At 40.5% G+C, this 14,227-nt stretch overlaps 1 protein-coding gene across 1 annotated transcript in view; it reads left to right on the top strand.

Annotated features, from left to right (window-relative positions):
- The window catches only part of LOC139650610 (synaptotagmin-2-like), a 65,197-nt gene extending 51,197 nt beyond the window's left edge, over nucleotides 1-14,000 (top strand). Inside the window, exons 4-11 of the mRNA XM_071527327.1 lie at nucleotides 5,643-5,861; nucleotides 6,193-6,353; nucleotides 10,005-10,142; nucleotides 10,642-10,809; nucleotides 11,916-12,083; nucleotides 12,860-12,977; nucleotides 13,470-13,603; nucleotides 13,785-14,000. Of these exons, the coding sequence (XP_071383428.1) occupies nucleotides 5,663-5,861; nucleotides 6,193-6,353; nucleotides 10,005-10,142; nucleotides 10,642-10,809; nucleotides 11,916-12,083; nucleotides 12,860-12,977; nucleotides 13,470-13,603; nucleotides 13,785-14,000 (1,302 nt within the window). The 5' untranslated portion in view covers nucleotides 5,643-5,662. The remainder of the gene's footprint in view (nucleotides 1-5,642; nucleotides 5,862-6,192; nucleotides 6,354-10,004; nucleotides 10,143-10,641; nucleotides 10,810-11,915; nucleotides 12,084-12,859; nucleotides 12,978-13,469; nucleotides 13,604-13,784) is intronic.
- The last annotated feature ends 227 nt before the right edge of the window (nucleotides 14,001-14,227 follow it).

Below are 14,227 nucleotides of genomic sequence, written 5' to 3'. Positions count from 1 at the left end.
GGGTACTAATAAGCCCTTATTAAACCCAGCAAAGCCTGTATATGGATAGCCCAGCCTGCTAACCTGCAGGCTGGGCTATCTCGTCGTCAGGGAGGATGTCACTCTATATGGTCAGTGGGTCATCACATACATGACCTGCGATATTGCAATGTGTGTGTTTAATCTGAGAGAGAGTGATCAGATAGAGTGCACTCTTTTTTTCTGTTTGACAGGATCAGGGTAATTAATTAAGACTGCTTAGCCTCTAGGCATATTTGGGCATTTCTAAATGACCGGTATTTGTCTCTAGAGTAGATAATCATGACGAAGACAACATCTGACGTAGTAATCAATCGGTGTGCTTGTTTATCCAAGAATATATCTTGCAAAAATGCAAAAGGGGGCTGCAACACAAAATCAGGAAGATACCCCTGATATTTTGTACATTCAGTGTATTTCTTTATGCACTTTAAAAATAGTGAATGGCACTCTGAGATATCTCAACAAAATGTAAACACAGAATTTGGTTTCAGCTTTATTCCCACTACAAAAGCAAAAGTAGCTGTATAATACATTTGAAAAGACTGAATATGTTTGTAGTAAATTCAGCTTTAAACCTTTCAAAATGAAATAAGCACACAACCTTCCCTCAGAAGATACAACCTCTCCTAGTTTCTATTCATTTTCATCTCAAATCGACTATTTCAGTGTATATGTTTAAAAATCTAAAGGGAGCACTACTCCTCCGCAAGCCATCTGCCCTCATCTTCACAGGCCTCAGCTGGTAGAGTTTAAGTGACACATTTAACCTTTATTTACCACAGTTGATTTCAGTGCGACTGCAGTGTTAATACGTGGGGGTGCTATACCCAGTTTGTTGTGCGAGTGCTTGATCCCCATCCAACTCGGAGCAGTGTGTTTAGTGATAAGGGCTAGATCATGCCCATAGCCAGGCTGCTGCGGGCCATGGAGCAGAGCCATTTTGTTTTAACTTATACTGATGACTCAAACACTAATGAAATGAGATGCACACTGGGAGCCGGGGCTCAAAGACTGAAACTGATTACTCCCACTAGTTCTCAGTAATGGAGTATTATATGTATTGCATACAGAACAAGAGCTCTGTGCAAGTGCAGTGCTTTCTATCTATCTATCTATCTATCTATCCATCTATCTATGAGCACATCATGCATTTACACACACAGGTCCCTCTGAATTTTAGGAGGCAATTTCTGAAGGTTTAAGGCTGCCTCCTTCAAAGGAAAAAGCTTATACAATTTATTTGCCAAGAGTGAGTGGTAAGAGCTGGCTATGAAGCAGGACTAATGGCTATCATAAAACAAAGAGTGTAACTCCCTGTCCTCTCGGTCCCTCCTCGCTGTCGCCTCGGATCGCGAGAGATAAAATGCTCGACCACATATCCATGAATGTTAATTTAATTTTGCCTGACTTGGCCTGATGTGAGGGACAAACAGGGGAAAATGCCTATAAAACTAGGATGTCGTGACTGCTGAGTGCTTCATATTCTGTGATGAAGGTTGTCCCAATATCTACAGTAATATATGATTAATGAAGCTACAGAGTAGAGAAAGTTATGCCATGAGCCTGTTTTCATCAATTTGCTGTTTTGGTGAGCAACACACTGTAAAGGTGTGATGGTAAAAGAATGTGATCCAATGTAATTTCGTCAATAACACAGACAAAGCAATGCAATGCCATGACCATCTGAGTATATTATCGCAAGAAATTGGTCGTTTGCAATGTTGGCCTATATAGCAGCAACACAAGTTATTTGAGAGGCATAACTGGTCCTGGCCCCTGAATAATATAAGCTTATCCTTCCTGCTGTCAGCCTCAATTTGAATAATTTATATGTGGCAATAAATAGAGACAAGGATCTCTGGCACTGACGTGGTGAATTGGCACTTGAGAAATGAGAAATTCTTTTTGTTTGTCCATATCACAATGGCTTTAATAAAATCAACAAGAGAAGTCTCCTCTTGTTATGTTTGTCATCTTTCTCTGCTTTCTGAATCAAGCTCTCGCCCAATCACTCATCACTCCGTTGCCAGGCTGCTCTCAGCTGCAGTTGTCACAGTGTGATTTCTGGAACCGATAAGAGCTCTGATTGAACAATTGTTTGGCCTGTGGAAACACCACTAGAGAATGGCAGTGGTCTTTCATTCTGTTTTACTATGGTTGCACACTCTTATCCTGGTCAGACACTGCTGGCTCAACTACAGGACTTTTTCCAAACACAACAAAACTTGTGATACATGGTGGTAGGTGGTTATCGCCCATACAAATTGTTAGTTAACTTATCTTAAAATCATCAAAACTACTTCTCAAACATATGGAATGTGTTGGAATCACTGTAAAGGGCAGATTCAGTCAGATGTAGACTGTCTAAATCAATCATTTTGCTAATAAATTCAACACCTGCTTAGTGGAATTGGGTTGAATGTTAGGAGGCAGAGGATTCAACCCTCAGCTGAGTCATAACAAAAGAGCTTTAATTTGGAGTTTCCAAAGCTGTTTTGCATTTTTATGCATTTCCTGCATTGTCAGTCAGCATTAAGAATGGGACAAGCAAGTAAAACCCCTGTAATCTAACGTTCTGTCCACAGTGTGATTGACTAAAGCATCAAGTTACTTTGCCTCCCCCCATAGAAATGGGTCATAGGCTTAGCACTACTGCACACCACTGCAACCTTCACTAGGGTAGGAAAACCTTTTTATAATGTTTAAGCATTTGCCAACACAAAATACAACTTCATTATATGTTTAAATGAAGTGATTTGAATGTGCTTTTAAAATACAAATATCTGGAATTATCTGACCATGTCTACACTTTTGGTATATTTCTAAGGGGTTATGTTTTTGCCACTGTAAGTTTATTTTATTTATATCTCAAAAACTCATGAATGGATTTCCATGAAATTTGGTGGACATATAGGCTTTGGGCCAAGGAACAAATGATTCAATTTTTCGTGGTGTCATAGCAAGTTGGACAGCTATTAAGCATTGGTGGGGGTTTGCGCTCTCTAACTGTCTTCTACTTTCTTTAGAATTTTGACTTGTGGATGGAAAGAAACCTGGTTAACACATCAGGTCTGATTTACTCCATGATTTACAAGCATTACAAATGTATTCAAACCTTTTCCACCTTAAAATATGTGAACTCATGTTACACTCATATACACTCTTAGTCCTCATATCACAAGTTCATACCAACAAGTAAAAACTAGCTTAGCGCTAGTCACATGCTTTCCAGCTGTGAACATCTTGGCAAATGAAAATATAACAATGAAAAATAAATCAAATCAAATCACAGATAATAGTTCACTACTACAACTGCTAACAAGGCCTACTACAGTAACGTTATATTCTCAACAAAGCTTAGTGAGGATTTCCAACAAACAATATGTTTGTACATATCGCTTATTTCATTCAAGGGTCATAAAACACATTTAGTTCAAATGAAAAGACATTTTGAGAGCATCTTGCTTCCTTAATTTGATGTGTTTCTTGTTGAAACAGGATATTGGGTGGGACAAAACACCGGGATGGATCATTCAAAAGTGTCAATCAATTAAATATCCTTTAGGGAGAGAAAGGCAATTTTATTTAATGGAAAGGGTGGAGGGGTGGGGTTGATCAAAAATATGTGATGGTATTGTTGGTTGAATGTGGGCCTGCTGGTACACCATGAAGTAATCACAATCATTGTGACTTTAATGATAGAGGATTTAATTTGAAAAACAAAAATCCAAACCCATGTTTTTATCATTTATAATTCAAAAGATATGAATGATTATATCTTAGCAAAGTTAATTCCATTATTAATTCCACTGCTGCCTGTAATCAAAAAGCTGGTCATTTTCATTCTACAGTGTAACGCCACACTGCAGTCATCAAGGAGTATCTCCTTAAGTATTCATTGCCAGTACTCAAGCCAATATATCATTCTTTTCAGCTTTTCAAGCCGTATTTCAGTAATACACAGAGGGACAAACTAATATTCTTTCTGAAAACCAATGAACAAATATGAGAAATAAAGTCAAACTTCAGAGTTGATACAAAAAATGAACCTCATTATAAGTAAAAACAAAAGTAATGTCATATAGCTTACATAATGCTTAGTCTAATAAGGTTGGTACTAAAAAATTATTTAGACCACATCATTGCCAATCACTAAAGATGAATGTCTTCTACTACAGAGCCAGGACTTCACCTCAGCTGACTGTGAGAGACAATAGAGTCCAGATAGATCACTTAACACAATAGAATCAAAGTGGCAACTCTGAGAGGAAAAAGTCCTGACTACATTTTGGTTAGTTGAAACGTTAAGATTGAACTTACATCATCTGTTGCCAGAGACTTTAACTTGTTTGCTGCCTGCCTTTCTGTGAGTCAACTCTCACTCTGTCACTCCGATCATTACTTTTACCATCTTTTCTAGTTTAAATCCATGGAACTGAAGACAAATCAGTGTCTAAATTAACTATATTTGTATACAGCGAGAACATTAGATTAGATTTTCTTGTAAACATAACCCAACGGCCATCTGGCTGCAGATCTGTGATTTCCTGTGTTTTTTGCTTTAAATCGCAACAGAAAAAAAATTAGGTTACTAGCACAGACAAGGACCCCTGAAAATATGACAGTCTTTTAGCGACATCAGCAGATGTAGATGCTTAGCCTTCTGGCGAGCATAAAAAAGAGTGACAACAAAATTGGTGATTCAACAGTGTTTCAGCTGGTGTGCCATACTTCAATCACAGGTTGTTTATGGATTCTTATCCATATAAAACATTCTTAATAATCTGTTTCCAGTACAATATGAAAGGCAACAGCCCTTGAATTGTATGTTAGGCCAGCATTCCCAATTTCCTCATTTATTATTGTTTAGAGAGTGTAGTTAATGTTCACTGTAGATGACCAGGGGTTGAATGCCGGTGTTCCCTGTTTGATTTGGGTGCTAATCTTAGAGTAGCTCTATTAAAATGCAACGCACCAAATCTTATCCATCCATTCGGGTAATTAAGTTTAACAAACCGTAACAGGTGGCTTTTTGGAAATTCTCCAAAAGTGTCTCCCTTTTTTGATTGTTTTGGGTAAAGTGAGTTAGTACAGACCTCGGAACTTGACTTATACATTTCATTTTAATGTTATGACATTTATGAGATTTTTTTGTGGACATCCTATTCTGCAAAATACATATTTATACAACATTAAGGATATTTTAGTTTTAGGATATCCCAAGGCACAAGTGTATTATTAGTGTTATGGCATTAATTGTCACTTACGCAGCCATTTTGAATAGTTGCAATAATTCACTCCCCGTTTGAATTATTTCAGGGCACTTCTTATAAAATGTTTATAAATTTTCTTTTGGGTATTTGTACCAAATGGCATACTTTTATCCTCTTTGTACTGATTTTTAGCCCCAAATTCCTCCCAATACAAGCAAATTGGCTAATACTGAATGAGTCAGTCCTGTATTGATTCTATCTATCTCTGGTATTTGTGAATTTTGACATTGTGGAGTATGAAATGTACAAGTGTAAAACAAGCTACTGATGGATTGATACTCACAGGTGGGTGAGGGCATTATCTGATACCTTGCCGGTCTTGATAACCACACTGCATTGTGTTTTCAGGGACTGTGTGTGCAGCCTAAATGTCAGTGAAGTGGAATTTGTTCAAGAAGAAACCAGAGGCCATGGTAGCTCCAGAGCCAACAGGGGCCAGTGCCTTGACTATGACTCCAGCCCCTGTTGCGTCAATCTCTTCTGACAACTCCACTGAACCGGTCAACAAGAACGATGCCTTCGATGAGATCAAAAACAAGTTCCTGAATGAAATTGACAAGATCCCACGTGAGTACCAGACAGAACCCAAACCTGTCCGGATCAACCAACGTTTCATTGATGTGACTCTAAACAATGATTTTGGAATTAGATCTTCTCTTTCCCTGCAGGCATTAACAGCCTCATGATGTCTTTATTCAGTATTGATCAGGGGCTGCCCTTCCTAATGGCCGAGAAATCTAATTTTCACCCAATCTAATTGCTAACCTAGCACCTCTTACTAAATATATTTGGCCCAGGACATGACATCCACTAGGGTAAATGATTGGTTGGTCAAATGTCAAACCATTTGTCTCTTTGTTCTTTTGAGTGTGTACATGTATCTATATATTTTCCTCAGTGCCGTCCTGGGCCATCATTGCCATTGCTGTGGTAGCTGCTTTACTCATTCTGACATGCTGCTTCTGCATCATCAAGAAATGCTGCTGCAAGAAGAAGAAGAACAAGAAGGGCAAGAAGGGGAAGGGTGACATGGGAATGAAGAACCTGAAAGGGGGAGAGGTATGTTCCATCATGGGGGGCGGCGTCATGGCTGAGGGACCTGATTCACACTTGACCTTACACATTAACTTTAGTGAGTCAAGTTTAATCTGTAGAATTCACCTTATTTTATAACAGCAGCGATGCCTAAAACCTTCTACTTGTATACCAAAACTGGATAGAATGCTAATGCAAATGGAGACATTCAGAATCAGGAGAAACACATATGATAACTTGGACCAGTAGTCCTCAACTTACTTACTCTAGTTCAGTATATGAAATGCATCACACTGCTACACAAGATGAAAAGAAAGCTCATTGTTTGAAATTTGTTAGATTACAGATCATTATTGCAGGCTATTTATCTTTTTGCTGGCTACCTAACCCTGTCAGTGAATTCTCAAAAGATTCCCACTATGTTTTCTGTTGTTATTTAATGTATTTGTCATGAATGTTAGTGTTGCTGTCTCTCTCTCTTGTGCTTTGGGAATTGGGTGGAAAATGACATGACTCTTATTTATTCAGCCCAACTATTGTTTATCCAGTCATTAAGGGTAATTATGAAAATTAGTAATTTTTACAGTGGCTTTGTTTTTGGCCTATAATTACTCTCAGTGTAATGACAATGGGGGGTTACTCTTTACATACATATTTGAAGATTTGATGAAGTACATCTGGGGCAATTTGACTTCCCACAATAACGTTTCTAAAAGTGGAGTTCATTAAAATACAACGCCCTTCTTGCACTGAGATATGATTGTGCTAATGAGGAGGATTTTCTATGTGTCATTTTCCCCGCGCCCTACAGTGTAGCTGACTGCATTTGCTGTGATTACCCTTCTTTGGTGTCTGCTGTGAGTTCAATCTCTTCCTTTCTCTCTGCTCTCCTCCTTCCTGCTTTGTGTCTTATGTGTGCTCCGTGTATCTTGACTGTGGTGGACTTCTCTGCCTACGGTAGGTCTGATAGCACGCGGCGCCCCTCTCTGGCCGCTCTGTGTAAGCGCAGACCAGGGCAGGGGGGAGAGGTGGGGGTGGGCTGGGCTTGGAGGGATTGGATTGCAATGATGACAATGAGTGCTATGGCTTCCTTAGTCTTGCAAGCTTAGGTGCTGCGGGTGCTTGAGGATCTATGGGAGCGATTAAGCTGCTTCGCAAATCCACTGAACTGATATGCCGCACCAACTGCCATGTCTTGAGTATCCAGAGGTTGCAATTTTGGCCAAACAACAGAGCAAAGACCTGTAAAAGTGCAAATGTCTATGGTTTGAAATGAACATGAAACTCATCCTACGGTTGAGCCTTTGAATGACGAGTGCACTCAGCAACTCACTAGAGATCACTAACATGCATGTGCAAGGGGTGAGGTTGGATATTTGTCAAATAATAGGTGAGACTTTACCTAATTGAGAGCTTTGAGCATGTTTCCACCACAATAGGCCTTTACAGTAATCATGCAACACAATTTAAAAGCCAAATTAATTTAAGTCAAATTCATAATGTAAGTGACAGTTACATTTATTCTTAAAAGATGCATTGACTTTGGTCTGAAATTCACACACTTAAAGCTATGCTCCACTTGTGCAAACATGCTCAGAGTTCCATGACAGATAAAGCTGTTTGTATCTCTTGACAAAGACCAACATGCCCTTGCAGTAGGTACCATTGAATGGCCACAACTTGACTTGAGAGTAACTTTCCTGGATGACCCATGCTGCTGACATTTTAGGTGATAGCCAATGATTCCCTCTCTCCCTAAAGCACTTGGGTGTCACTGAAGAGAAATGGTGGGCCAGAATGTTTGCCCACAGGTGCAGTCAACTGCAGTTGATCTTCAGAGGCCTAATTTCAGTAAATCTAAACTTTATGTTACAACCAATTGGCTGTTTTACGACAGATTTCATTTAGTAACACCTCATGAGCTCACAAATTGATCCATGGGGTTGACCAAAGGGCATACATTCAGACATACCATGTCTTTGTCTTTGAACCCCACTGGAAGTTTGAGAAAAACTGGAAATTTCCAATATAGCATGATCTCCCATGGATGTGTACATTTCACTTACAGCACACATTTCATGTACAGTCTTTTTAGGCCTGACAAAAAGCCAAATTTTGTTGCCAACTTTTTTAGAAACATCAAAGCATAACTTATCTATATCTATCTTCAGAAATTATAAGGTAATTCATGCACATTTTGCTATCAGAAAAAAGTGTTTTCTTGAATCCTGCATTGTGTGGCCTGGCATGCTTGAATGAAAAGCATTTACCACAACAAAGATAGAGAATGCCACAAATAAGGATATGGTGTGCGTTGCAAATGTGTGAGAATGTTAGTGTGAGAGAGAGAGTGGGTTTTTAAGCATGCATGAGAGCCTGCATGTAAGCAATCACGTGTGTGTGGGCGGGAGTGTGTGTGCGCACACATGCGCGTGTGTGAATGTGTGATTGCGTGTGTATTATTTGTGTGTGTATGTATGCCCTATTCCTCTTCCAGCTCATCAGTGAGTAGCTGGCCGCTCCAGTCTTACGAAGACATCAATGTTATTTCAAGAAGACAGCCATAGGAAAGTAGGCCATACTGAGATATTATCCAGCATCATAACTGATTGAAAGTTTACTTGATATCCGTATCTGAGCAAATTGCTCTCACTCGATTAGTCATGACTGTCTTTAAAAAGATGAAAGACTGAAAAAGTTATTGGGTGTGATGTAAAGGCAAGGCAAGACTGATTATGGTATGGAACTTGATTCATCTCCTTCATCAAGTCCTAACAACCTCATAGATAGTTTCAGCAAATGGCTGAATTTTGCTCTAGCGTAGCATCAAGAGTCACAATAATCCACATTAAAATAGCCTTTTGATATTGTATTTGGTAGGGAATGTTAATTCATCCAATGACTTGGGGAACTGTGGAATCCTCCAGTAATTCAGCTAGTTACAACAACAGCCTATCAACGATAACAGTGTAAACAGATTAATGAGAATTTGACATTATGATTCTTGTCAGGAGGAGATAAAGAGCAAACAGTAATATTGTCTAGCTTGTCACAAAGCTTACATTATCAGTTGCCACAGCATGTGTTATCGGAGGATACTGGCCCGGAGTATTAGCAAGTTTCAGAGCCATTCAAGGAAAGTGTCAGGAATCACTGTGTCAGAGGTCTGATCATATCAGCATGTATTTCGTACAGCTCTGTCCCCTCAGTCCTCTTAGCAGAAGAGCTCTCGCGAATGAAGGGCACTGCTTCTTGAGCTGACTTGTGTTGAAAATACTCTGTTAACTGTTTTCATTCTGTTCTGTTTTTCCTTTCTCTTTCTCTCTCTCCAGTCATTGCATTAAAAAATGTAAGGGGTTTATTGAAATTACATTTCTAGAACATATTGACGTCCAAGGGAAATTCCCTGTCTGGTGTTAGCAGAATTTAACATAACGCTCATGGGAAACAGCAAATGGTGTCACCCAAGAAATAGTGAAATCAAGTCAGGTTGCAACAGTGGTCATCGATGAACAGATTGCACTAGTAACACCTGGGTAAGCGGGGGTAAGTGGCAGGTAGGTGCTGTGACTAACCTGACTGCTGATGACCGGAGGCTTGGTGTGCAGCACACCCACATCTCAGAAGCGTCCTCTCACTCCTTCTTCTGCTGCCCGCCCCCTTCTGTCATTCCAGAAACAACAGGATGATGATGATGATGAAGATGACGCTGAGATGGGGCTCACTGGAGATGAGAAAGAGGAAGAAGTGAAGGAGAAGGAAAAGCTTGGGAAGCTTCAGTACTCCATTGATTACGACTTCCAGGAAAGCAAGGTAAGCTTGTTGTGTAGCCAACATTGAATCCTATCCAGTCCTATATTTTTTGTCGGATTAAAAGGATTGCGCCCCGAAATGCACTTGACCAAAACAAATTCAACTTTGAGTGAATACTTATTTCTTGTATTACTTTAGTTGAGCCAAATGCCAAGGACATCATCTTGCTGTTAGTTTTTTTTTCCAAAATAAATCCTATCAAAGTTGAAGGAAAGACTTTCAGTACTTTGCCACTTATATAAGCATCACATAATGGCCTGGTTTTGCTTTGTTGAGCATCATTTTGCTCACGAATCAGGGACACACTGAAGGATTTCAAACACCTTTACTCTGTTTTCCTCCTCTAATGCTGAGGTGTTATATAACCAAAACTTTTTATCGATTACGACCTCAGGAATAGTGGCTTCTCCTTTTTTGTGGTGTGAGATGGTGAAAAGAAAAAAAGGTATACTGAGCTGCTCATGGACTGACTTTGTGTTTAACCTCTTGCCCTCCCTAGCTTACTGTGGGAATCCTGCAAGCAGCAGACCTGCTCTCCATGGACAGCGGCGGCACCTCTGACCCCTACGTCAAGGTCTTCGTTCTCCCTGACAAGAAGAAGAAGTTTGACACGAAGGTTCACAAGAAAACGCTCAATCCTGTCTTCAATGAGACTTTTGTCTTCAAGGTAAACTGGAACTCTGTATAGTCAGTACAGTCACCCTGCACTTATTAAAACAAGATGTCTCTCTCTCGCCCTCTCTCTCTCTCTCTCTCTCTCTCTCTCTCTCTCTCTCTCTCTCTCAGCATAATGGAAAGTACCCCAGTACTCGGTAGACTCGCTCTATCTCCACCCAATACCATTTGCAGTCTTTTATCTTTTGTGGGTAGTGTGAAAGCTCAGCAATATGTACATTGTGTGGTTTATACTGTTTATAGCATGCTCATGTATTAATGCATTAAATGCATTATGAACTTAAAAGCAAATAATGAACATAACTATAAATACAAAGATAAACCCCAAAATATTTTTGCTGCCTTGCTAAAAATGTACTATGAGATTTTGATGCATTGTCCTGCACTTGGGGTAGTAACGTCTTGACTGGCATCTAGCAAGACAAGGTACTGGACTGTGGGTGAATTTCAAAATTCTCACTGCTCCTGTATCTACTTGCCTACAACTGTATTTCATCACAGCTCCTTTGCTTTTTATTACCACCACCTCAAATATGGTGTAATGCACAACAACCTGCAACTATTTCCTTTCTATGAGCACAACTTTTCATGGATTAAGGTCTCAATTTCTGTTTTTCTTCAACTATAGTACAACTGTGTTTGCATCGTTACAGTTGTTGAAAACATTTTTTTCTAAAATCAATAATAACACTTCTGGCCACCAATGATAAGAAGCAGCAGACACATTGAAGGTGTCCGCCACGGAGAAAGTGATAGGGAGGGACTCTGGTCAAAGGAGAAGGCCACCCTGCCTGCTGACACAGCTCTATGAGAATGGAATCAAACGGCTTTACCATTTCAAAGGGACAGTTTTGCTGAAACAGCATGTTATTAAGGCAGGCGATAGACTCATGCCTCTGAGCTGCAGGCCAAAGCCACAACCAATATTGCTGTATAGTTAATTTTACTCCCATAAGCTATTAAAAACAATGTCTGAGGTGTGCCCTAAGTGCATAGCGTGTCACAATTTGAACAGCCTCAACAGAGTCTGACCTAAAAGCTAAAAATACTGTTTGCTAAGAGCAAATGTTGTTAATGAGATTGGTTGCTGTTTTCCAGATTCCTTTCCAAGAGATGGGTGGGAAGACTCTGGTAATGTCAGTCTATGACTTTGATCGCTTCTCCAAACATGATGTCATCGGGGAGATTAAATTTCCCATGAACACCCTTGATCTGGCAAAGCCAATTGAGGAGTGGCGAGACTTGGACAGTGCAGATCAAGAAGAGGTAAGAGTCATACAGTGAATCATATGGTGTATTATACTGTTTTTACCATGAGAGATGATTCCTCAAAACCTGCTGTGAATGTGTGTTCTATATTTTGAAGTACATTAATTACCTTTGCAAATATTAGTCATAATGTAATGTGTAACAAAATGAAGACAGTATTTCTGTGTTTTAAAATACTGAAATACGTTTCATCAGAGAGCAAACTGACAAAGTATATTAAAAATACTCTTCTTCCATGTAGAGCAACTTCAACAATTTACTCAGATGACATAGTGTGCTGATGACATAGAGCAATGATAAAATACCCAGATCAGACAAGTACAAGGTGATGACTGTGGCTATTAACTGATGAGACACAAAGGGCGAATGGACGTACCTCCTGTCCTCTAGCCAATTGCAGGACTTTTTCTTTAGCCATGCAGCCTGTAATACGGTGCTATCAGGATTATGCAGCACAAGAGCATGAAAAACAGGTTTTAAACCATGAAACAACCTGGTCCCTACAGTATATGGGAGGCCCAGCTTAAGAATTAAGACACATTCTACAGTTTATTTAGCTCCTGGTCTCACCTTTTTTTTAAATTCTGAAAAGACAAAATAGATGTACTTGAAAACATTTTCTGCTGTTGTATATGTCGAGGGTGTATTTATAATTTCATGCAACAAGATACAGCTTGTGTTTGCGTGGCCTTGTCTTGTACACATCAGAAAAAGGACACAAGTTCTGCTTCAGACCTGCTTTAACTTTCTCTGCACTGCCGTCCCTCACACAGCCGGAGAAGCTGGGTGACATTTGCATCTCTCTGCGTTACGTGCCCACTGCTGGCAAACTCACCATCTGTATTCTGGAGGCCAAGAACCTTAAGAAAATGGACGTGGGTGGACTGTCAGGTATATACTGTACACTGAGTGAAGCACAGCATATACACTGAGTGAAGCATCAGACAGCATCAGCTAACTGAATGTGACACAGCTGCCACAAGGATTCCTATGCATTGATTCATGTGGCACCAACTCATAGGACAAAATCACTGGAAATACTATTTTCATTATATGTATGGAATTATGCACTATTTCAGTGTTCAGTTTTGGGGGAAAAAATATTAATCACTTTGCTGATGGTAATCTGAGATTTGGCTGCATAAAAGGACGCTGCAGTGTATCAAGCAGCGTGCCTGTGAGCACAGCCATTTGGTCTGACCTGCTCTGCTCACGTGCTGACGCTGCAGTACTCACCATGCAGCAGCTTCACCCCCTCTGGCTTCAGTGTCAGCCCCATCTGTTGGTGTATTGCAGCATTACAACCGACATGAACATGCATGTGCAAACGATGAGCCGCGACGCTTCATCCCCTGAATGATTTTGCTTTGATTCTGTTTTCAGATCCCTACGTGAAAATTAACCTGCTGCAGAATGGCAAGAGGCTGAAGAAGAAGAAGACCACAGTGAAGAAGAACACTTTGAATCCTTACTACAACGAGTCGTTCAGCTTTGAGATTCCTCTTGAGCAAATGCAGGTAAAGACATCGACTAATTCATGCAAATCTGCTATGATCTGCCGATGATCTTCATGGGAATTTGAGCCTTGTTGCAAACGCTCTCTCTCCCTCTCTCTCCCTCCCTCTCTCTCTCTCTCTCTCTCTCTCTCTCTCTCTCTCTCTCTCTCTCTCTCTCTCTCTCTCACTCTCATCCTCCTAGAAAATCCAAGCCGTGATCACAGTGCTGGATTACGACAAGATCGGCAAGAACGATGCCATCGGGAAGATCTGGGTGGGAAGCAAGTCCACGGGGGCCGGGCTGAAGCATTGGTCCGACATGCTGGCCAACCCCCGTCGCCCCATCGCCCAGTGGCATCCACTGCAGCCGGAGGAGGAGGTGGATGCCGCCCTGGCAGCCCTGAATGCCAAGAAGTAAACTTCCACTAGCACGCATCTCCCCCCCCTCTCACCCACCCATGCATTTTCCCCTCATTCCCCCTGGGTCCCACATATCAGTGTATATTCCAAAAGAACGCGCCAACAGATCTATCAACTCTACCCCCCCCCCCCCCCCCCCCCTTTCTCCTCCTCCCACCACCACCATGCAAAAGATACATAGATACCATTTGACATGATGGAAAATAGTGTTTAAAAAAAAAAAAG

The sequence above is a fragment of the Centroberyx affinis genome, unplaced genomic scaffold (genome assembly GCF_046629955.1).
Source record: "Centroberyx affinis isolate AG114_WGS23_722 - 3 ecotype Tasmania unplaced genomic scaffold, CSIRO-AGI_Caff_v1 ptg001521l_1, whole genome shotgun sequence".
NCBI lineage: Eukaryota > Metazoa > Chordata > Actinopteri > Beryciformes > Berycidae > Centroberyx > Centroberyx affinis.
The sequence above is the reverse complement of the archived record's forward strand: the minus strand, read 5'-3'. Positions and strand labels throughout refer to the sequence as shown.